This window comes from Sceloporus occidentalis, unplaced genomic scaffold, assembly GCF_023333645.1.
Source record: "Sceloporus occidentalis isolate IW3139 unplaced genomic scaffold, rSceOcc1.0.p SCAF_10, whole genome shotgun sequence".
In the NCBI taxonomy this organism is placed as follows: Eukaryota; Metazoa; Chordata; class Lepidosauria; order Squamata; family Phrynosomatidae; genus Sceloporus; species Sceloporus occidentalis.
This window is the reverse complement of record NW_028316990.1, coordinates 6,017,954-6,041,645: the sequence shown is the minus strand read 5'-3', so window position 1 is coordinate 6,041,645 and position 23,692 is coordinate 6,017,954. Positions and strand designations below refer to the sequence as shown.

Sequence of the window (23,692 nt, the reverse complement as noted above, 5' to 3'; positions counted from 1 at the left end):
AAGCAGCGGTAAAATTCGGGCAACGGAGGCTTGGTCAGGACTAGGGCTGTCCCTTCCAAAATGGGACGGTCGAAGGGTAATGCATATAGCATAGCAGAGCACCAAACTTTCAACTGATAAGAGGAACCGATAAGAGGAACAACAGTAATACAGTGTCGCCTTGCCGTTAAATTGCTCTCAAAGAAAATCTCTGTTTTGTCGGGTGCTTTTTTGTTGCCCCCTATGAGCCTCACTGAAGTCTTCAGCGAAGCCTAATTTAGTTATGGCGCTTCAATTTCAAAGAGTCAAGAGGATGGGAAGATTGGTCTCCAAAGGTTGATATTAAGGTCGCCGGTAGACAATGTAACAATCCCACTCCCAAAACCGATTACTCCATGTCAGGCCTCTTGTAATAAAGGACTTTGATTTCCAGGGGCCGCGGGTCATTTATCCTCTGAGAAGGCGAACGCTCCGACAGAAATTTTGTTCCCATTGTACTGAGCTGTTAATTTAGCCCTTCTGCCGTTATGTTCAGAGGCAGGGAAATTGGAGACGGCTGCCGCAGAATTACTGATGTATTCGGAAATCTGACTCCGGCAACCTGTGTTCCGGTGGAAATTAATTTGGTCTGGGATCTACAAACAGAACTTTAACCCTTTGTAAAGTTGGAGCACCTTTGCAAAGGGAGGTGCGCATGGAGGGAGAAGAGAGAGGACATTTTCACCAGACAAAGAGAAATGTCAGAGGGAAACCCATGGATGAATGGCTTCAAACCCAAGCATAGTAGACCTTTCGGGAACGCAGTTGGGTAACTAGTCAAAGCTCCATCCAAGGTTTTCCCAGGTACAATAACTGGGTTGCAAAGGTGGCACCTGCCCTGCAGAAATAATGCAATAGCATGTTGGCCATATAGCAAAGTCTGATAACATCCAAAATCCACTAAACAGTGATACTTATATAGTTTTTTGTGGGATTTTTGGGCTATGTGGCTTTGCTGAAGATGCCAGCCACAGTATTCTCTGAAGATGCCAGTCACAGATGCTGGCAAAACGTCAGGAATAAACTCTTCTAGAACATGGCCACAGAGCCCGGAAAACCCACAAAAAGCTATGGATGCCGGCTATGAAAGCCTTCGACTTCACAGTGATACTTTTATTGGGCCAACCAAAATGCGCAATATACATGTTGCAAGCTTTTGAAGCGCCACTGGCTTCTTCACCAGACAAGGGAGATGATGATGATGGTGATGATGATGATACTAAATTTTATCCCGCGCCTCTACGCAGTGCAATCGGGGCGGCTTACAACATTAAAACATACAGTCCATATCCCTCAATCCCTCCCTTAAAATACAATTAAACCGTTTACAATATAAAACATAACTTAAACATAACTTATAACTTAAAATAATAAATGACAAGCAACAATTAGGTTTTCTTTTTGGTAGCCGGGTATCGATTCAAGAAAGGGACAATTATGATCGCGGGAAGGACTTTCAGGCGACGGCGCGGAAAGCACAAATGACAGCGATCCTGTCATTGTGCATCAATAGGAGTTTGCATTAATGTAATACTGTTTCAATGGCGGTATAATGGCAGGATCAGAGCTACGTTATGAAAGGCTTTTGCGCAATCGCTGTCATGGATAACATAGGGATGCGGGAGCGATCCCATCCTTATTCCATCTGTGCGTGATAATCTCCACAGTGTTAAAAACCACACAGGAGGGGGAAAGCTGAAGATGTTAGTCATTGGCCTGCATTTTATTGTTGTTGTTTTCAACGACCCATTTGTTCGTCTTTTTGGCTGTCCATGGGATCCTCAACACTCTCCTCCAGCATCACATCTCAAAGGAGTTGCTTTTCTTCTTATCTACTTTCCCCAAAGTCCAGCTCTCGCATCGCTCCATGGCAATGGGGAATACAGTGTCTTTGGCACTCCTTGCTGTAGTGTTCAGGGTTATGTCTTTACACTTTAGGATCCTGTCCAGTACTTTCATGAGAAGACATGACTCCCTCTCATGATGTTGCTGTTAACTGCCTTTCATGTTAATTGCCTATGGATGAGACATCTCCAAGCCCCCAGTCCTCCACTTCTCTGGTTAGTTCCTGCAAATTCAGACCTGTAACCTCCCTAATAGAGTCTATCCATCTGTCGTATGGTCTTCCTTTCTGTTGCGTTCTACCTTTCCTAGCATTATTGTCTTTTCCAATAGGTCCTTCTTTATCATGATGTGTCCAAAGTACGACATCCTCAGTCTAGTCATCTTGGCTTCCAGGGAGAGTTCTGGCTTGATCTGTTCAAGGATCCCCTTAGTTTGTCTTTTTGGCCAGTATCCTCAGCACTTTCTCCAGCATCACATCTCAAACTGGTTGATTTTCTCTTTATCCGCTTTCTTCGCTGTCCAGCTCTCACAGCCGTACATAGTAATAGGGAATGCAATGGCTTCGACTAGTCTAACTTTGGTGCTCAGTTGTATATCTTTACTCTTTAGTATCTTGTCCACTTCTTTCAGGGCTGCCCTCCCTGTTCTTAGTCTACTTCTGACTTATTGATTGCAGTTTACATTTTGATTAATATTTGACCCAAGGCAGGGGAAAACTTTAACTATTTCACTTTCCTCATTGTCTAGGTTGAATCTGTGTAGTTCCGCCTTTAATTTTCTTGCAATTAAATAAATGCAATTAATTTTCTTGCAATTAAATCAATCAATCAATTGCAATTAAATAAATGCAGTTAATTTTCTTGCAATTAAATAAATGTAGTTAATTTTCTTGCAATTAAATAAATGTAGTTAATTTTCTTGCAATTAAATAAATGTAGTTAATTTTCTTGCAATTAAATAAATGTAGTTAATTTTCTTGCAATTAAATAAATGCAGTCAATTTTCTTAGAATGAAATAAATGCATAAGCCATTCAGTGCAATAGATTCTATATATATATATATATATATATATTTCATATAGTCCTCTCCCTGCTTGTTTGAATTGATATTTTTTTAAAAAATACATGCATTTATTTAATTGCAAAAATATTGATTACATTTATTTAATTCTAAGAAAATTGACTGCATTTATTTAATTGCAATTGATTGATTGATTTAATTGCAAGAAAATTAAAGGCATTTATCTAACTGCACGAAAATTGACTGATTTATTTAATTGCAAGAAAACTAACTGCATTTATTTAATTGCGATAAAATTGCTTGTGTTTACTTAATTGCACGAAAATTGATTGCATTTAATTGTAAGAAAATTAAATGTATTTCTCTAATTGCAATAAAATTAACTGCATTTATTTAGATGCAAGAAAATCAATTGATTTATTTAATTGCAAGAAAATTAACTGCATTTATTTAATTGCAAGAAAATTGATCAATCAATTGCAGGAAAATTAACTGCATTTATATTTAATTGCAATAAATTAACCACATTTATTTAACTGCATTTATTTAATTGTGATAAAATTGATTTTTAGTGGCAATAATTGCAAACTCTTTTCATTTGCAGGTCACTGAATTTATCTTTTTATTTTTATTTAATTTTTAAAAATGTTTTTAATTAAATTTTATACAAATTTTAAAAAAATCACTGAAATTATCCCATTAAAAAAATTCTCAATAAAACCAGCCTAAATAGCAGTCCTTTATATATCTGACCAGTGGGCGTGGCTTGCCGTGTGTGGGCGTGGCTTGCAATGTGTGGGCGTGGCTTTGTTTCTTTCTCCTCGCCTTCCAAGTAGAGCTGTAGGCGACGGCCTGACACGCCCAAGATGTCGGAGAGCGTGGGGACGTAGTCGTAGCCGCCACACTCAAAATGGCTGCCTTCAACAAGCCACGCCTACACTCTATTCTCATTGGACGCGCACGGCACGTACAACCAATCAGCGTCTTGGTTTCCTTAGGGGACAGAGAAGGCCCTCCCCTTTTCTCTCAGTTCTTTTTCCAAGCCCGAGTTTCCTTAGAAAAGAACCCGACTAGAGTCCTTCGAGGCTTAGTATGCGCCGCTTAGGCTCTTGCTTGGCGGCGGCGCAGCAGCAGCAGCAGCGCTTCCGGTTCCTCACCCTTGGCACTTCCGGCCGGTTGCGGCCTAGCTGCGTCTCCATAGCAACCGAAGCCCGCTCGGGCCTAGTCTCCATGGAGGAAGCCTTGCGCCGCGCGGTGCCTCCGCTGCCGCCTTACGAGGCCCGGGAGAAAGTGGCGGCGCCGGCCGGGGCGGCTCTGGAGCAGCGCGGGGCGGAGTTCGTGGCTTACTACCGGGCCTTGGAAGGGGTCCGTCCGCGGGCAGAGCTGCTCCTCCGCCTGGCCAGGGACTTCGGCGTGGAGCACGGGAAAGTGGCCGAGGCCAGCGCCAGGGTCCTGCGGAGGATGGCGGGCGAGGAAGGGAAGGGCGGCGGCGGCGGCGGCGGCGGAGAGGGCCTCCTCCAGGCCGAGGACCGGCTCCGGCACTGCCTCACCCCGCGCTACAGGGGCCTCTTCCAGCAGCTGGTCCGCCACGAAGGAGGGCTGCGCTTCCTGGTGGAGCTCCGCAGGGACCTGGTCCAAGCCCTGGCCGAGAGGGAGGCCGAAGGGCCCCACCTCAGGGTCAGCGAGACAGGCCTCCTTTCCGCCTTGGCTTTGCTTTAAATTGCATTTTATTCTTATTTATTTATTATTATTACATTTTAATGTTTTTATTTCCACTTTTGAGAGGACTTCGTGATCTCCCTCCCTTCCACTTTTTTATTTCCACTTTTATTTTTTATTTACTTTTATTTTATTTATTATTATTATTATTACTGTTATTATTTATTTGTTTATTTATTATTTCCACTTTAATTTTAATCTAATTATTTTTATTTTATATTATTATTATTATATTTTATTTTTTGTTTCCATTTTTATTTTGTTATTTCATACTTATTTCATTCCCACTTTTCTATTTGGCAGAGACCAGCAGGAGGTTCGCTGTCTAAATGACACACGCCTCTTGAGAGGCCAGAAGATGCGCCAAAGATGCGCTCCTGTCCTCAGGACCATGGCTTTGGCGCCGCTTCTGGACTCTTAGGACACATCCATCATTTGAACAGCAAACCTCCAAAGTGACCCAAAGCAGCTTTATTTTGGCCTCTCTGTTTGGGCCTCAGTTTCTAAAACGCCCCCCATCCCTGCCTTAGGACATTGCTATTCCTTTCTCCTGTTTTCACCTCTCCTCCCTTTGTGTTTAAGCCTGAGTTTTGTATACACTTGCCTTTCCACATTTGCAGCTTTGACTTCTGCGAATTTGATTATTCACGGATTTTATGAATATGTTTCCTCTAGGAATATCTAGGTCCTCCAGCGCAACTCTTTGGCCAACGTTAACTGGAAGTCACATTAAAGGACCTAGAGGTTCCAGGAGAGAACACTCCGCTGGGCATTTGTAGCTCCTCCAGCACAATTCTGTGGTCAATGTCTGGCAGATGTTCATAGAGTCATAGAATCAGAATCATATAATCGTGGAGTCAGAAGAGACCACAAGGGCCATCCAGTCAAACCCTATTCAGCCATGCAGGAACTCTCAGTCAAAGCATCCCCATTGACAGATGGCCATCCAGCCTCTGTTTAAAGACCTCCAAGGAAGAAGACTCCACTACACTCCGAGGAAGGAGTTTGTTCCACTGTTGAACAGCCCTTACTCTCAGCAAGTTCTTCCTAATGTTGAGGTGGAATCTCTTTTCCTGTAGCTCCATTGTGTCCTAGTCTCTGGAGCAGCAGAAAACAAGCTTGCTCCCTCCTCAATATGGCATCCCTTCAAATATTTAAACAGGGCTATCGTATCACCTCTTAACCTTCTTAACAGAGTTGCCCTGGAGGACCTAGAGATTCCTAGAGGGGTGTCCTCTCAGGTAAAAACAAAGTCTTTTTATTCTTTTCAGTGTTTCCACATCCATGGGGGTCCTGTGCCCCTAACCCAGCAAATATGGAGGGACAAGTGCAATGTGTTCAGCATACAAGTTGGACAGATAGGGTGAAAAGACACAGCCTAATCTGGTCCTTTTGACAGTTGGCAACCGCTCTGTTTCTCTGTGTTCTCTGTTAAAATGTATTGACTTTGTACTAGAAAATGAGGGGGGAAATCTGCTACTCCATTTCGTTGGCGTTGGGGCCCATGAAAATGGAAGAACCATAAATTTAAAAAAAACACTACTTTTTTTACCTGAAAGCACACCTCTCTAAGAATCTTAATATTCTTACTATAGTTGGCTCTTGGAGGTGTACACCTCCTTTTCATGGTATGGTCTCTCCCATTAGAAACTATTGAGATCTAAGCCTTACACACTTTCTTAGCTTCTGAACTCATTCACTTCTGTTCCTCTCCAGTTAACAGCCTGATGTATCAATATGCCAAGGGAAACATTACCTCCTTGGCCTTGCATCTTCTGCTGCTGTTAAAAGCATGAGTAAAGGAGGCCCTTAAAAAGAGTGACCAACTGTGAAGGAGTAAAACCTAGCTTTGTGGGGGTTGCACTTCAGTCAGACTCCTTTATAGTCACCATGCCCTGGGGTTAGCTACCCTTCCTGTGATTTTTACTTATTTATTTATACTTCCAGTTCCAGTTTATTATTGTAGTTTTCAAGCAGCTGTGTTTTATCCTGTTTGTTCGTGTGTCCGAAGAACCCAAACGTAACCTCAGCCTGTCTACAGATCCAAATGCACATGAATGGTGAAGGAATTGGGATTCAGTGTTGGAGGGAGGATTAAGAACTCCGGTAGAGCCGAGCGTTTTGGGTTGTGTGGGGTGAAATATTTGACAGTAAGGTAGATTGCAACATACTGGTAAAAGTACATAAGGGCTTCAGAGGCTGAGCCTTTAGTCGCTGGTACATATTTGCTCTCAACATCTGTGGGTCATTGTAGGAATGTAAACTGGAAATAGAGCAGAACACACTCATGTAGGAAGAGGAGATCAGCTTTGTCACATGGCAATGTGCCGTGTGTGATATTTCTGAAAGGTACTGGCAGGCGCTCTTACCAGGGCAAAGTTTATGGGTTAGTGCCAGAAACCTGTTTTCAGCTGGATCAGAGCAGCACACAATGCTGACGTCCGACAGAGCACTGCTAAGAATATACTTGACTTAACCAATGTAGTATTTTGACAAGCTCCAGGATGAGAGGCTAGAGCACTTGTGTCCATTGAGGTTTATGGGGTTTGACCAAAACTTTGGCAGGGGGAGTTTATATAATGTCAATATGTTTTATTTGTTAAATATAGTGGATCTTCTTTCCCCCCCTCATACCAGTCCCTCTATTTACACCTCCAAATATCTATTTCTCTTTCTAGGCACCACCAAGAACAGTTTATGTTTGTACACGATCAGCTGTTCACAGTTACAAACATCAAGTGCCTGGTGTTAAGAATATTGGTCAGATAGCACAGCTTTCTTTGTTCCTATTTGGCCTTTGATTCTTGCATTGGAAGTGAACTCTGATTTCCATGGCTGGGGGAAAAACATCACAGTCATCTTAATAGTTGGCTCTGACACCAAAGCACATAGTGCTTTATTTCCATTTGTCTGCAGACCTGATACCTTCATTTGCTTCAGTGTAGATGCTGCTTTCTGAATGTTTGCCTATGCCAGCGGTTCTCAGCCCTTTGGGGATCAAACAGCCCTTTCACAGGGCTCACTTGAGACCATCGGAAAGCACATATTTCCAATGGTTTTAGGAACCGAGACACCACACTTTTATGGTTGGGGTCACCACAACATGAGGAACTGTATTAAAGGGTTGCAGCATTAGGAAGGTTGAGAACCACTCGGCTATGCAGAAAAGAACGCCTTTTCTGGGCCTGCCTTGTGTGGGTGCTTCCTAGTTGCCCAACCACCATGCCATAAGTGTTAGAATTTAAACATCTTTTCCTATCTGAGTAGTTGAAGTTTGGCGGGAGCAAACTGTGTAACCCTGAAATGTAATCTTAAAATATCACACTGCACACATGTTAGCGTGGCATTGCAAATCTGAATCTCTAGAAGCGTCATCATGTAACCTGCTATCTTTAGTCCATGGCGGTGGGAAGGGCAGTCATTTCCAAGTGGCATGTGAAACTGGAGAATTTCCACTTGATCAGATGCGCAGCAAATGTTTGGCACTGCTTATGCAATGGGAGAGGCATTACCATCTTCACTGTCATGACTGTGCCCCCTTGACCATGTGAGGTTAATATCATGGTCAGTATCGTATGTGGCCATTGGGATGGGGGAAAATTGTCCTTCCCTGTGCTTGAATGTTAACTCAAGTGTAGCTTAACTGTCCTGCCACATGCGCCAGGGGAATAGGTTGTCCTCCTTGAACCTTTTGGGGTAATCTTGCTAAGTTTCATCTGCACACAAATACGATACTCTTATGTTTCTGTACGGTCAAGGTAGGATAGTAAATGGGGAAAAATGAGTTAGGACTATTGCATTGCCCTGTTTTGAGAATTTCACTGTAATCTGAGTCTTATCGGATGAGACAGTCAGCAGCAGTAGTTTCCACTTGGAACATGTATTTGCTCTTTTTCCCCCCTGATGGTGCTACTTCTAAGTAATGCATGGCTGAGTATATTGCAGTCATAAATACGATTGGTTTGCCCATCAAGGATACAAGGACTGTTGGGATATGACTGAACTCTATGTTTTTAGACATGATTTGTGGCCTTCATTTTGCTGGCCTCACTCGCATGACTCTGAGACTGAGGTCATTTAAACTCTCTCCATAATGAGCCAATTGTCCTAAGCAGCAATGGAACTAACCTATTCCTACAGCTCTGTGCACCTCCACAGAAAAACTGAACGCTGCATTATGCAAACAGTGGATGGCGGGTTTTACATTTTCAGAGGAGGCACATCCCTCAAAATATGGACAAATTTGTATTCAAGGTTAGTATTCCAAGGTTAAGCATTCGCCAGGATCAAGAGCAATGGCCCAGAGAAAATGACTAGCCTCCTTAGTGACTAGTTGCTAAGAAACAGTAAATGTCTTCCTGCTGTATTTGTGGAAGATGATAGATACCTGTGACCTAGCTGGAGCACTTCTATTCGGGCATGTCTACCGGCAAAAGTTCAGCTCTAGATGTTACGGTAAAAAGAATTTCCCTGGGAGTATGAAAAATGTGCGTTGGTAGCATAGAGGACAATCTATTTTTAAGTGCCAAGGAGATTTTTGCTTTTCTTTCAAGGCGTGATGTGCCCCAGAGCTCCTTTTAAAGTCTCATCGTCTATAATGCTTTAAGCATCTCTGTGGTCAAAACAATTGTAAACCATGTGGACAGAAGAAAAAGACTGCTTCTTTAAGGGGGAAAAAAGCAGATCTCAACACCAGTAATCAGCTACTGGGCTTTATGATTTATTTATTAATGGATTGTGGAAATTCATGAAAGGTGTTTAAGAAGAATCGGTGTTGTATAGTAGTTTGAGTGTTTGGGAGACAATGGTTCAAAATCCCTACTAGACATGGTGGCCTTGGTCAAGGCAAACTCTTTCATCGCAAGAGGACAGCAGAGTCAAACCTCATCTGAATATATCTTACCAAGAAAATCCTAGGATAAAGTCATTATCAGACAGAATTGACTTGAGGCCATATAACAAGAAGTTTAAGTAAAAGAGAACTTTGGGCCCATAGAGACAAGCCAAAATAAAGCTGCTTCGGGTCACTTTGGAGGTATGCTGTTTAAATGACGCACACATCTTAAGAGGCCAGAAGCTGCGCTCCAGTCCTTAGGACTGAAGCATGACTTTGGTGCAGCTTCCAGCCTCTTAGGACACATGCATCATTTAAACAGCATACTCCAAAGTGACCTGAAGCCGCTTTATTTTGGCCTGTCTGTATGGGCCCTTAGTCAAGATGAGATGTTGCTTTTCTGTATGTTCCAACAAGGTGGATAGTTGACCTCAAAGAGTACCTTGAAAATTAGGAATTCAAAGTTCTGATTATCAAAAGTGCTCATTTAGTTTTACATCTATCCAGAAGATCCACAGGGAGAGGCAGGGAAATATAAATTAAAAATGTATTATTATTATTCATTATAACCTATGCATGTTTGGGGATATCCATTAAGACTTTCCTGAGACTAGAAGACGTCAAATGTTACCAGATTTAGCTTTCTTGTTTTCTGCATAAAGACTAGGCCAGAAGGCAAGATGGCATATAATCTTCACTTATGGAGAGAGGCTGCAGGAAGGGACACTCATACCTCCCAAAAGGTATAAAAACATTTCCAACATCTTATGATTATGTGTCCTTCTGGCTTTTCTTTTATGTCTAGGCTTATTACATATCTTACTGTTAGCAGACTAAGAACTGCTAACAGTAAGCCATCATGACTTTGTTGTTTCTTCAGTGGCCATTCTACTGAAATTTTGCTTCTTGAGAAACGTGTGGAGGACCTGTTCTTTCTTTTGCAAGATAGATGTCAATGAGGTGGCATTTGCGGGGTGGGGGTTAGGGTGATGTGCCACTTGTGGCGTTCCAGCTGCCGTTCATATACAGAAAGGACTGCTCCAACTGTGAGTTTTCATAACTTTATCAGTTCTAAAAACGGTGGTGTTGGTACTGGAAAGATTAACAACAATTAGGTGGCAATATCCTTCTTGGTGTGAACAGAATACTGTAGAAATTAAGGAGCGAAACCTGTATTATTCTGTGAATGGAATTTTTAGAATCTGCCACAAGCCCTGATTTTTGTTTGAGTGAGGAGTCTTCTTTTGTAGGAGAAAGAGCTAATGCAATTAATGCCATGGCTGGATTACTGTAGAATGAAATGTCTGCGGTATATATTATTCTTGGAGCCAATGTACTAATCCAGCAGTGCAGTGTATTAAAGGATAAAATGTTGTTTTATGATATAAAAGCTTTCATTTTGGACTTTTGGAAGTAATTACCTTGGCTGAGAGAACTCTCTCTGATGTATGCCTTTAAGGACTCCAGTTTTTATTCTTGTAAGAGCACTATGGCAGATTTCTGTGCTTTGCTGAGATTATTTTGAGATCACAGTTCATGAAAATGTTAATATGCTCTGTTCCTTTTCCAATAAAGCTGCAAGTGGAGGAGGATGTCCTGTGGAAGTTTACTGATTCAAAAGTCTCATCAGCTGAAGGCCTCCTGGTTGAATTGTTGCTTTCTGTAACAAAAACAAAAAAAGCCTTGGTGTATCTATTTGTTTAAACTGAGATCAATGTCAGATGAACATAAAAATGGTTTCTTTTTATCTTTCCCCCCCTAATCAATTTACAAACACTTAGTTCAGCCACTTTTATATGGTTTCAAAGAATGTTAAGCATAATATTTCTATTGCTGGCAACCTAATTATAGAACAAGGAAGGAAATATTAACTGTAAAATCATGAAAGACTGTAAGCCTGCACTGTTCAGCTTTGGCCTGAGGTCACTGATGTATCTCCACTATTTTGCATTTTTCTGTTATAATTATTCTCTCTCCCCTTCTCAAACAAGTTTGGTTTAATCTATCTACTAGAAACAGCAATGCAGTGCCAGAGAATTAAACTCCAGGGGAGTCTTTGGAAAGCCACTAACTGGCTGCAGTAGGAAATGCTCCTGAGCTCAGTCACAGTCTAGCCATAAATTGCAGCAAATTCAGGTACCAAAGCAGACAGAAGAGCTGCTTTTTAAAACAAAAAAAACCCTTTCGTCAAGGGGTTGAACTTCATTGATGGTAAACTCTTAGCAGCCGATATCCCTATAGAGCAATGGTTCTCCATCTGACTTTGGCAAGAGTGATCACTTCTAGCAGCTGTCACTTGCCACAGTTCTCATTGGTGCCTTAATTTCTGTACGTAGGCACTTTGTATGGGGGTTTTAACTTCTAATTCAGTTCACATCCTTTGCTATAGTAGGAGGGGGAAAAATATTATGCCAGAGGCAATTACAAAAATATTTGCCAAGGTCCTATATCATATGATGAGATTTTATCAGCACGGACAGGGCTAAGATCTCTGCAGTATCTCTTCATCATCTTCCTGCCACCTCCGTATTCCACACATGTGGCAAGTGGGAGCTATAATTTTGCTTGATCCTGCATTGCCTTTAAATGGCACAGCAGAGCACATTAGCAGATGGTGGCTGCAATGGGTTAGAAAACTCCCAGAGCAGCACTTGAGAAGTACTAGCATAGAGACTGAATTGTCCTTGCCCCTTTTTTTCCCTTTGTGGAAGGGCCATTATGTAAGATATGAACAGCCTTAAAGATGGTTATGTTGCATTACATTTAATGATTCATGCTATGCATCTGCCATAATGCTCTGGGAGATGTGTGTGTGTGTGTGTGTGTGTGTGTGTGTGTGTATTGTGTGTGTGTGTGTGTGTGTAGGCCAATTCTACATTGCTTCAGCATAGCGTAATCTCTCCTAGGGGAATTATGTTACCCAGTTCCTGTACTCAATAGTAACACATCAGAACGTTTGTGATGGCCAGGGTGCATGGCTGACAAACCATTGGGTCAAGGGTAAAACTTAGGGTCATGTAACAAAGGATGTAATGAATTAAGCAAAGGAAAACAATGTTAAAAAAAAGAAAATTCCAGCAGGCATAACTGTTTGTGCTCATACTAAAGGCTGGATGGATGAGAGAGTAGAGCGGGGTCAGTGCTTCCAAGAAAGATTACACTCTTGCCTTTCATCAGGGGATGGTTCTTTAAGAAAAGAGAGTTAAAGTACAATACTTACATTGACCCATGTATACGTTGACTCAGGTTTTTTGAGTCAGTTTTGTAACCTACATTTCTAGGCTTATACATGAGTATATACTGTACAGTACTAGAAAAGACAGTAATGCTTGGCAGGATAGAAGGCAGTAGGGAAAACAGGAATACTGCATTCCAGATGGGTAGACTCACTCATGGAAGCCACAGCCCTGAATCTGCAAGAGCTGAGTTGATGGTAGGGAGAATTGGAGGTTTCATTCATAAGGTCACAAGTTGAAATTGATTTGATGGCAGTTAACAATGACAGTGTTACTAACAGGAGCAAGCCGCAGAATGTGAACTTGAAGCTAAATCCAGTTGAGAGAAAGCACTTAGAATTTGTATTGTATCTGCTATCTGAAATGAGGCAGGTAGTAATCTGAAAAAAGATCTGTTCAGCAGTGGCACTCAGTTACATGGAGCTCTCTTGCCAGACAAGCTCATCTGTCTCCTGTCTGCTTATGTACTAGGTACCAGACTCTATATTACTTGAGCTTTGAACTTTTTAATCTGTGGCTTAAACTCTACTAATTGTTGCTGGGCATTTTAAAGGTTGAATGTGTGATTTTAGCATGGAGTGCTTTGGGAGTGGTTGGAAAATGGTATAGTAATACTTGAAATAAAAAGGGAAGAGGTGGAAGGTTTAACTTCATAATGTATATTGATTATCATAAGGGACCCAGTGAAATTCTGTAGACACTTATCCTATGATTAAGACCCATGGGCTTGGGTGGGACTTACTGTTGTGCAAATGGAAAACAAATGCTTCTTGTAGTCACAATAGTATCTGCTTATGCTGCTGCTGCTGAATTGGTGAGATGCAGTTTTCCTCTTACTCTGTTTCTAGGAAATGAATGGAGTGCTAAAGAACATGCTGTCGGAATGGTTTTCCTTGGGCTTTCTAAACTTGGAACGAGTTACGTGGCAGTCACCTTGTGAAATACTTCAGAAGATTAGTGAGTAAGTGCCAAGAATTATTAAGAGTTGTGTGTGTGTGTTTTATTTTAGTTCAAGCAGTTCTGGGGTCATCTGTGGGTATATGTGCAAATTCAAGATTGCATTGATGTTTTGATAACAAAATATGGGAAGGAAAGAAGCTTAATATGAAAGAGTAACCAGATGTCTGTACAACAGTGTGTCCCAAACTTTGGACCTCCAGATGTTTGGACTTCAGAATTCCTGACTGCTGGCCAGGCTGGCTGGGGCTTCTGGGAGTTGAAGTCCAGAACACCTCAGAGGCCAAAGTTTGGACATCACTGATGCACAGTATGTTTAAATGTAATTTCCCCCCATTTTGTTTTTAGTAGTGAAGCTGTACATCCTGTTAGAAATTGGATGGATATGAAGCGCCGAGTTGGTTCTTACAGAAGGTGCTACTACTTTGCCCATTGTGCAATACCAGGAGAGCCATTGATTGTTTTGCATGTTGCACTTACAGACGAGATTTCCAGCAGCATCCAGGTATAGTTAATTGAATTTACTTGTAGTCACTGCTTACTCCACTGTCATAGACGTACTAACTTCTATGTTTCTCTTTAGTGTCAGCTACCTCCAGTACAGTATTGTAACCTGCTTTGGAAACACCACCATGTTGTGCATAGTATTTGGAGGGTTATGGCTCAATTGAAAATGAGTAAAAGCCCAGCTATGTATGCAGAATAAATAAGTCAATTTACAAGACTGTGGCCTGTGTTGGATACGTTTGGTTGGGGAATGTGAAGCTGTTTCTAATCATGCCAATTTTTCTGTAGGCCATTGTGAAAGAAATTCCTTCTTTAGAAGAGGAGGATATGAACAAAATCACCACTGCAATTTTCTATTCAATCAGTTTGACTCAACAAGGCCTTCAAGGTGTGGAGCTAGGGACATACCTTATCAAGCGAGTTGTTAAGGAACTGCAGGTATGTAGAAAAGTTACTATTGCTTACTATTCACTTAAAGTATTTAAAACAACGTACAATGTAAGTATTCTAATTGAATAGAAATTTGACATAGTTCTTGGAGTTCCTATACTTGAAATGCAACAGGTTATTGCATTTCAAGTATAAGAACACCAAAGCCAGGTTATTCTGTCTTACTCAGTGTTTTTATACTGGCTAGCAGCAGTGCTATTCATGTCAGGAATCTTTCCCAACCCTATGATATACCAAAAATTCGATATGCATGGGACCTGCCTTCTAAGGTTATTCAAAAGGCCTGTGTTGAGGAGTCAGTATTCAACTTGTTCACTGGACAGTGCCTAAGGGCATTTTTACATCTAAAATTATCTCTTGGCTTCAGTTGAATTGATTTTTGTAAAGAAAATCAGTACAGATTCTCTTGGTCCACCAGTTCATTACTTGTCAGCTAGGGTTTTACATCCACTAATTTCTTAGCAGCTGCTGAAATTCGTAGCTAATTTTAGCTCTTACTTAAGCAGAGTTAGATAATTTTAGTGGTTTATAAGAAAAATGCCCCTCCTTCCCCATTTCCCCTGAGGAGGGAATTGACGAAGAGAGAACAAAATTCAGAAGCATGCAAGTATGGGCTAGTTGACTACAAATGAGGTGATAAACCTAATATATAACTATAGCTTATTAGCGAGATAAGATTTTACTGTTGAATGCTTTTGCATAGAAAGAAAAATAACATTTTTCATGAAGCTTTTAGAAAGCCTTCGAAAACAAATCTCCCAGAACCTTTATATGAAAGGATGCTTTTTTTTTTTAAAGAAAGCAGTAGCTTCCAAAGCTTTTGTTGAGTTCCTCCTGTTCGGAGACTACTTAGCACCGATTCATGCAGGGAAAAAGCCACAAGGTGACTTTTCTTTCATCTTATGTATGTGACATTTCAAAACATCTTCAGTGTGGTACGATTTTAAGTAGCCTATCCTGAAAAATTGTGTTCTGGGGCATAATAATGTGCTACCCAGGAGTCCTGTTGTGAAATCACTTACAACATATGCATATTGGATGTGAAAAATCCCCCTGTGACCTTTCCACTGCACCTGCCATTGTGTGAATCAAGTTTCCTCTCAGAAACACCTAGACTAAATGTTTTGTGAGTTTTCCCCTTTGGTATAAGTCCAAGGAGAAATTCATTTTGTGAGCAAGGTATGCCTTAACTTTAGTTTAAATCAGACACTTAAGAATTTTCTTTATTAAAAGTGCAACCTGCTCATTTAAATGCCAGACTAAATTACTTGTTACTGCTCCATTTACTGTGGTTCATTCCCGTAGATATTAATGTGTTGTAATACATTTCTCATGGCTGGATCTCAACTATCCTCTGGGGAATAAACAATGTAGGGAAAATAAGATATATCATTATTTGCTTTGTTTTTGCTCATCTATTTGATTAATTCCAAATCACTTAATTTCAAGCTTCTGTGACTTTTAATTTCCTAAGAAAAGAACATGTTAAATTATTGCAGTTGTGGATATGTCAGAATGTAAGGAGGCATGTTTTAAGTCTTTGAAATGCAGAGGTGTAAATGTTAACTATTAGAGTTCTTCAGCTGTATGCAATTTTGTTATCAGTCAGGAGACTACTTAAGAAGAGAAAGCATGAGAGAAAGCGCTAGAAGAAGTTATTTTAATGGACTTCAGTACTACAAATTGTCATGATGCAAAAATTTATCATGGTCAAAGACCAGTACAATTTTCCAGACAACAGTACTTTATATAGTGATATGCAGCAAAAGGACAGAGCTAAAGCAATTTAAATACACATGCCTGTATCTACTTACATACCAACATATCCAGTATAGCATTTAAAAGAAAAAGCCCAGTGCATTACTGTTCCAACTATTTTCTAGTTATAATCAATTTCCTACAAGTAATGGCAGATGCCACTTTGTGTGTAACCTTCAGATCTGACAATAGGTAATCCACAGAAAATGTGTTAGCACTCCCTGGATTTTCCTGGAGACGTGGCGTAATAATGTCAAGATGCAAATCAAAAAGAAAGTACAGTGAATAGTACATTCTTGACACTTTCAATACACCTGTGTTGCAAGAACATAAACACTTTTGGATAAAGATATTACAAAACTTTCCTTCTAACAACATGGAAAACATTATGCCTAGCTAATGTAAAAACTCTTCTATATTTACTATTTGATAGATACGACATATAGTTTGGGATTTTAATATCCCCCTATACTTTCTATATCGGGGGTGAAGTACCACTGTAGTTCAATGATTTTGTAACGCAGTGTCCTTGGTTCGCTGGACAACAGTTTTCTAGTGTTCATGTATCCCATGGCCAGAAAAGCACTAACAGAGGAATCATGATTTTGCAACTTTGTGGACAGAGTCACTTTCCATTTAGACTGAAAGGGTAAATCAGTGTCAAAGGGGCCAAATGCACTGGAAAGACATCAATTTTATCTAATATTTTTTATGCAATCCTCTATTGTGATTTGCCCTGTCTCTAGCCTCAGGATAATATTGCAAATGCATGTTGGTATTCCTAACAAGGCTCTCAAAAATGATGCCTCTACAACAACAAAAGGTGCAAAATTGCTGTAGTCACATAACTGACAATACAACATCTGTGCTGATTTCTTGTCAGTAAAGACTTGAATGGCTGCTGGAATAAATTGGCCATTTTTAGTATAAAACAGGGAAAGGGGAGCTGAAGTATTCTCTGAGCATTTGTAATGGCACGAATTGTTTGGGCTTTCCATGGTCTACTTGAGTGAAAGGTGATACCCAAATAACTATAATGGTTAACCTGTTTAATTTGAAAGCCACTAATTTACCATTTATGCTTGGTTTTCCTCCTGCTGAAAATTAGAACCTTAGTCTTAGAATACTTGAAAGATAATTCTTCATTGCCCTAAGAATGTAAAGCACTTAAGAACAATAATTGATAATGATAAAAGCACAGTGTCATCTATAGATGCCAAGTTTAATCAGGATTGCAACCAGACTTCCCTTGCAAATTAACCCTTAATAAGAATGCTGAATAAGAGGTGAGTTAGAGACAAGTATCTTGCCCCTTTGCTTCTTCAGGAATTAATAATAATAATAATTTGTTTTATTTATATACCGCTATTCCAAAGATCATAGCGGTGAACAGCAAGTAAGCTAATTAGCAAGTAAGCTAATTTGCCCCCAACAGTCTGGGTACTCATTTTAGCGACCTCGGAAGGATGCAAGCCTGAGTCGAGCTTGGGCCCTTTTGCTGGTCTTGAACTCGCAACCTTGTGGTTTCGAGTGAATGGCTGCAGTACAGGCATTTAACCACTGCGCCACCAGGGCTCCTTGCCATTATTATTATTATTATTATTATTATTATTATTATTTGTATCCCACTCTTTTCTGAGAACCGGGACTCATGTCTGTATTTGATAAACTCCCTGTCTTTGCCTATTTAGATAGATGATTGGTGACTCATAACTCAAAATCTTAACACGTTGCAGCCCCAAAATACATACACATTTGTGTTTATACACTGCGTTTTTTAGAATTTTTCCTTGCTAAGTAGTTTTGGAGGAGGCTTGAAGAAAGACTGTACCAGACAAGAAAGTATATTCCTTTTCATACAGATGTCCAGTGTTGTTAACATAGAATAAGCTCTACACTAGTGATCATACAAAACATTTCATTTATTTTTAAACAGAGCCTTTTGTGCAGCCCTTAAAATACAGTAATAGACATCTGCTTAAGGTGAAAGATAGATAGGGTTACCCAGGCACTGTATTTTTTTACAGTCTTGGCAGTAGTTCAGTAAAAAACTTCTTATTTCTTCTGTCTGCGTTTGCCTTTGCTTAACCCAGTGTGACACTTCTGCATGTAAATGCCACTGTAGCTTCAGATACCATATCTTGGCTGTCACTGTTCATAAAAGTAGCTGCAAAGCATTACCTATTAACAAGGCATGCTGTTAAATCACAATGCCCAACACTGGGAGCATGCCGTCATTTCTGAAAATGCTTTTGTGTGTGACAGTAGGCCACAAATCTTGGTTCTCTTTCCTTTCCCAGACATCAGTAGAAATGAGCTAAAAACTTTGCAGTGCATCTGACAAAGTGGGCTCTATCCTATGAAAGCTTATGCCACAATAAATTTTAATCTTGAACATACTGCATACTAATCTTTGCAGTGTGCAGGTAGAAATAGCTGGGAAGTTTATTTTAAGGAAGAGTTTTTTCTCTAGCAGAGCTCTTGGTGATTGCTGCCTTAATCTGTAACACTAAGGAAAACTTTGCAGTATTGGCTTCATTTCTGTTTTGTTCGTCCATTTTGGGGGAGGGTTATGTGAGAAATGGGGGCATTGCTTTCTTTTTTCTTTGGCATGGCTAATGTAATGCACCACTGTTTTAGATGAGTCACCGATAATAGAAAGGAATCTGCAGCCTTCTGCAGAAAGCAGCAACAAAATAAAACTAGCATCTGCTTCTTAATGGTGTGTGAGCTTCTGACAAGGAAATAAACATTAACGGATCTCTACCAGCAACCCTGGAAAGTAGCACATCAATTTAGCAGGAGCATAAATGGCCATGCTTTACTGCATCTATTTATTATTTTCTTCAGGAACTAGCCACATAAGATAAGCTTCTAAACTTAGCCATTCATCAGATATGAGATACTACAAAAACTGGATTGTTTTGCCAATTTGTCTTGTCATTCCTTAAAATAAAAAAGAAGCACATGATTGCTTTTTTATTCTGTTCCCTCATCTCTCCTCATGCTCCTCCCTCCTGCCCTCTATCAGCAGGTTTTCCCCTAATAAATTCTACCAAGTCTCTCTCTCTCTCTCTCTCTTTTGGTTTGGCAAATAGAAGTAGGATATTTTAAAAGTCACATTAGGTTCTACAAGCAATATGTGTGACAGGCAAAAACACTAGAAGTCAGGCCACCACAAAATGGAGCAGCACTGAGTCTTTGGTCAGCAGGACCTTCTGCTGGATGAAAGCTAGACATGCTGAGGATGTCTTCTGAAGGTTGGTAGATGGATAGACTAGGCAGATGGCCTCTTTTCTGCACAGTCCATGAAATGATGGGGACCTTGGCATTTCTTTCACCATTTTTGTGTGTGTCAGATGTCCCTTTTCCTTTGTCAGTGAGAGAAGCTGATTAGTTTATTTTTGTTCTGGCTTAGAAGGGAATTCTGATACTGAGCCTACAAGAGTTCCATCTCCATTTCACTTAGTTTCCTTATTTGGCTGCACTTTTAAAATAAATGAGTGTCCATGTATAGGTGCATATTTATGTGTGAGAGGGAGCAATTGGTTATTCATTTAATTTTGGTTCTGGGTTGGCATGAAAATACGTACTCAAGCATCCTTTTCCAAGAAGGCAATCACAAATGTTGTCTGTTGTAGATAGAAAACAATATTTTGGGTCTCCCACTGTGGCTTTAAGCTTTGGTAGGTAAATATGGCAGAGCTGTGTTAGTCGACATCATGGCTTTTGCTAGGTCCTTTTCAGAAGAAGGAAATGATCTGTGTCCAGCATGGACTTTACCACTGCTGCCATGCAGGTGATAGCTGTTCAGATACTTTTTCCAATTTATGAGACCCAAATTGCTTGTGTCTTTCATCTGTCCCTTCATTTTATTTATATCTCATTTTTCTTCCTAGAACCAAGACTCAAGGTAACTGACAATTTAAAATGGATACAGCATCCATACAAACACAAAATTATCATTAAATCCAGTTAAACTGTCAGTAGCATTAAACATGTGTTAGAAAATCAAAAGCAGTTAAAAATTATGGCACCTTATTAAAAGTCCTTTATTGAAAAGTAGTCAGTATTCATAAGCCTGTTGGGATAGAAAAGTCTTTGCCTGCTAATTAAATGACAGCAAAAAGCCTTTCTTGACTCAGTAGGATGCTACAAGTTTCATTATTGTGAACACTTGAATGCTGCTTGCTTTCCTTTAGAAGTTACTTGGGCAGGACCCAGATAGGTTTATTCTTAAAAATGGTTCTAGCATTTCCCACATGCCTCTAAGCTTCTGGACACATAATACATGCTAAATGAAAGAAGTTGCAACTCTCTCTACCAAATACATTTCCACTGCCTTTCTCACATTTGAAGCTCAATTTGCAAGATGAAAGCTACTCTGTGAATTTATTGTAAAATACTTTTCTGTACGTTTGCAACCAAGAAGCTGTGGAAAGAAAGAACGCTGTCTTTGCAAGAGGCACCACAGGTTGCTTCTTGAGGCTTAAGTGGCATGATTTTTTCTCAGTTCCCAAAATTCTCACTGCCCAGAAGATTTTGGGGGGCTTTTTGGTTCTCTGAACACACTTGTATCAGTTACCTCTATTTTCCAAGAGCCTGATGAAAATTTGCTATCCCCAAATCCTTGGAGTTGCATCTATTATCTGTAAGAATGGTTGATCATGGTTTTACGGTTCGGAAACTACCCTGCTGGGAGTTTAATTTACTACTTTAGCTTCTGAATCTTGAAAGCTTGATAAGTTGCACAGAGGATATTTATTTCATTAGGCAAAAATGAGAAACAAGGGAATCTAAGCCTAAATGTTTTCCTACCTGGGTAGGCATGTCTTTCAAATGTGCTCTGAAATGTAGTTATGAAAAGGATATAAAACTTACATAACAGCTTGTATTTATAGTAAAGTCTTGTTCACTAGTACAAGTTTTGTTTCAAACCCCTTTGTCCTTGCTTGATTTTATAAAATATGTTCTAATGAATTTTTGTCATTTTTCACGTTGTTGTTGTAGTAGTCCTTTTCTAGCTGAACTCAATTTGACTTTCTCTTTCTTTTCTTGCCCCCCACTCTGATGGAAAAAATGAAGATAGAATTCCCCCAGATCAAAGTCTTCTCTACACTGTCTCCCATTCCAGGATTCACTAAATGGCTTGTTGGACTCCTTTCCTCACAGTCCAAGGAAATAGGTAGAAGCAGTCCTTTCACAGATCCTGAATATCAAGAAATCGCCGAGGTCACGGGGGACCCAGCTGTTGAAATTCTAAAACGCCTGTTAACAAACAATGAGTGGGTGAGGTCAGAAAGACTGGTCCGAGTCTTACAGCAGCCGCTTATGAGGCTATGTGCTTGGTATCTGTATGGGGAGAAGCACCGTGGCTATGCGCTTAACCCCGTGGCAAACTTCCACCTTCAGAATGGCGCGACATTGTGGCGTCTGAACTGGATGGCTGACACGAGTCCCCGTGGCATCACTGCCTCCTGTGGCATGATGGTCAACTATCGCTACTTCTTGGAGGACACGACTAGCAACAGTGCCGCGTACCTTGGAATGAAGCAGATCAAGGCCTCGGAGCAGGTCCTCTCCTTGGTCTCTCAGTTTCAGCAAAATAGCAAACTTTAAATACATGTGGCAGCTTGAAGGAGAAAAATGTCTGTTTTAGCAAAATGAGGAACTTGGGGTGCTTATGCAAAGGTAAACCAGTACATTTTTGTCCCATCAGAACCCACTTTTGAATTGTTGGGCTGTTCTTGTTGCCTTGGCATTCTCTGCCAGGAGAAGGAGAGATCATAATATTTACAGCAAACAGAAAAGGCTGGGCCAATTCTCCTTAGTGAAGTGGCGAGCCAGGGATGACTCCTACGAACTGTGTGTTGTCCCTGGCCTTGCTCACCAAATCAATAGTCTTGTTTAATCCTCATCTTCAAAAGAGCTTCTGAACACCTGAGTGTCCGAACACATTAAAGGGAGTAGTAGATCAATACGAGAGTTACTGGATAAAAGGGACAAGTGAGGAAAGACTTTTTGTCTGAATGTGCAAACAAAGCAACATCCCCGGCATTTCTCAATAAGGTTTGTTTTACACACCTTTTCCCCACTGTTTTTTGCTGAATTCTTTGATCAGGCCATCCGCTTCAGCACAGCACAAAATGCCACCACCGAGTTATTGCTTTGCTTGGATGGAGCTTTGAAACACCTTCATGTGTGTGCGTTTGTGTACTTTGGCTCCATCTCAAGTGCTCTCCAGATGGCAGATGTGTGGAATGAAGTGCCTGCAGCTTTACAGTAGCTCCGGTTTTATTATTTCACAAGTGAAATTGGCAGTTCAGAAACTCAAGAGGAAAGAACTGATTGCAAAAGGCTTTCTAATGTTTACAGGTTTTTAAACATACATGACGATATATTAATTAAACTTCAAGTTTAAATTCTGAAAAAACCCTAAGCTATATTAAAATATATGGTTTGCCATACATGTAAGCCTTTTCTCTTGTGTATGGTGCAGTTACCTCTCAATTAAGTCTCAACTTGTGTTTCCTGCAGAGAACGTTGATTTTGTTGTATAGCTTTCCATTACCCCGCAGATCATTGGATGGACTTGCTCACCTCACAGGAAGAAGTAAGAGGAGAGAAGTAAGAAAATACAGAATGTGTTTCAGAACATGTCTCAGCCATATTCAAATGTAATGAAAAAGGAGTTTTCTTCCCAATCGTTCCCAACAGCCACCATTCCAGACTACTAGATATGTAGTCTTTTGGGGACTATTTTGTGTGCTTTGGAGGGGGGCATTTTTTCCCACAGGCATTTCCTAAAGATATTTTTTATAGTCCTGCAAATTTTGAGATCCTCTAAACCTGCCTGATATCATAAATTGGGTCCTTTTGGCTAGATACAAATCACACCAGATGAGTTTTGCTATCAATGGGGTGGGCTTTTGAGTTGGATCACTATTGGCTGCATTAATAAACAGTTCAGCTTCCCTTTTAGAGGAGTTCATGGAATGATTTAAAAAGAAATTCATGTTCCCTCTAAATTATCCTTGGCATAAAGTAATTTTTACACACCAGCTGGCCTGGCAGTAGTAGAGAAGTTCGGTGATTGCTTTTTTTCCTTCTTTTGAAAGAGTTCTTGCGCACCAGTGCTATGTAAGCAGGCCGCCTAACATTGTTCAACAAGTATTGCTATTTGTTTGCTAGGCAGTTAGTTGCAAAGAAATTACTAGCCGTTCTTCATGGAGATTGCCAGTAAATCTGGACAGCATTGTTGATGTGAAATTAAGAGAGTCCCTTTGCTCAGCTTGGAAAGTTATCATAGGGTATGCCAGAAGGCAGTACAGCACATGTCAAGATAGC

The 23,692-nt window shown here is 40.4% G+C and overlaps 1 protein-coding gene across 1 annotated transcript; it reads left to right on the top strand.

The window, feature by feature from the left end:
• Positions 1–3,935: 3,935 nt before the first annotated feature.
• LOC149305764 (malonyl-CoA decarboxylase, mitochondrial-like) lies at positions 3,936–23,257 on the top strand. The gene is made up of 5 exons (XM_089539537.1): positions 3,936–4,561; positions 13,522–13,634; positions 13,979–14,135; positions 14,426–14,575; positions 21,431–23,257. Exons 1-5 carry the CDS (start codon positions 3,977–3,979, stop codon positions 21,962–21,964), a joined length of 1,539 nt encoding a protein of 512 aa, XP_089395663.1. The 5' UTR covers positions 3,936–3,976; the 3' UTR covers positions 21,965–23,257.
• Positions 23,258–23,692: the final 435 nt, after the last annotated feature.

Bases quoted from the DNA above. Each gene is read 5' to 3' on its own strand.
- LOC149305764 (XM_089539537.1), top strand. From the start codon at position 3,977: ATGCGCCGCTTAGGCTCTTGCTTGGCGGCGGCGCAGCAGCAGCAGCAG. The intron at 4,562-13,521 runs GTCAGCGAGACA...CTCTGTTTCTAG, and splicing joins CCGAAGGGCCCCACCTCAGG to GAAATGAATGGAGTGCTAAA. The intron at 14,136-14,425 runs GTATAGTTAATT...ATTTTTCTGTAG, and splicing joins AGATTTCCAGCAGCATCCAG to GCCATTGTGAAAGAAATTCC.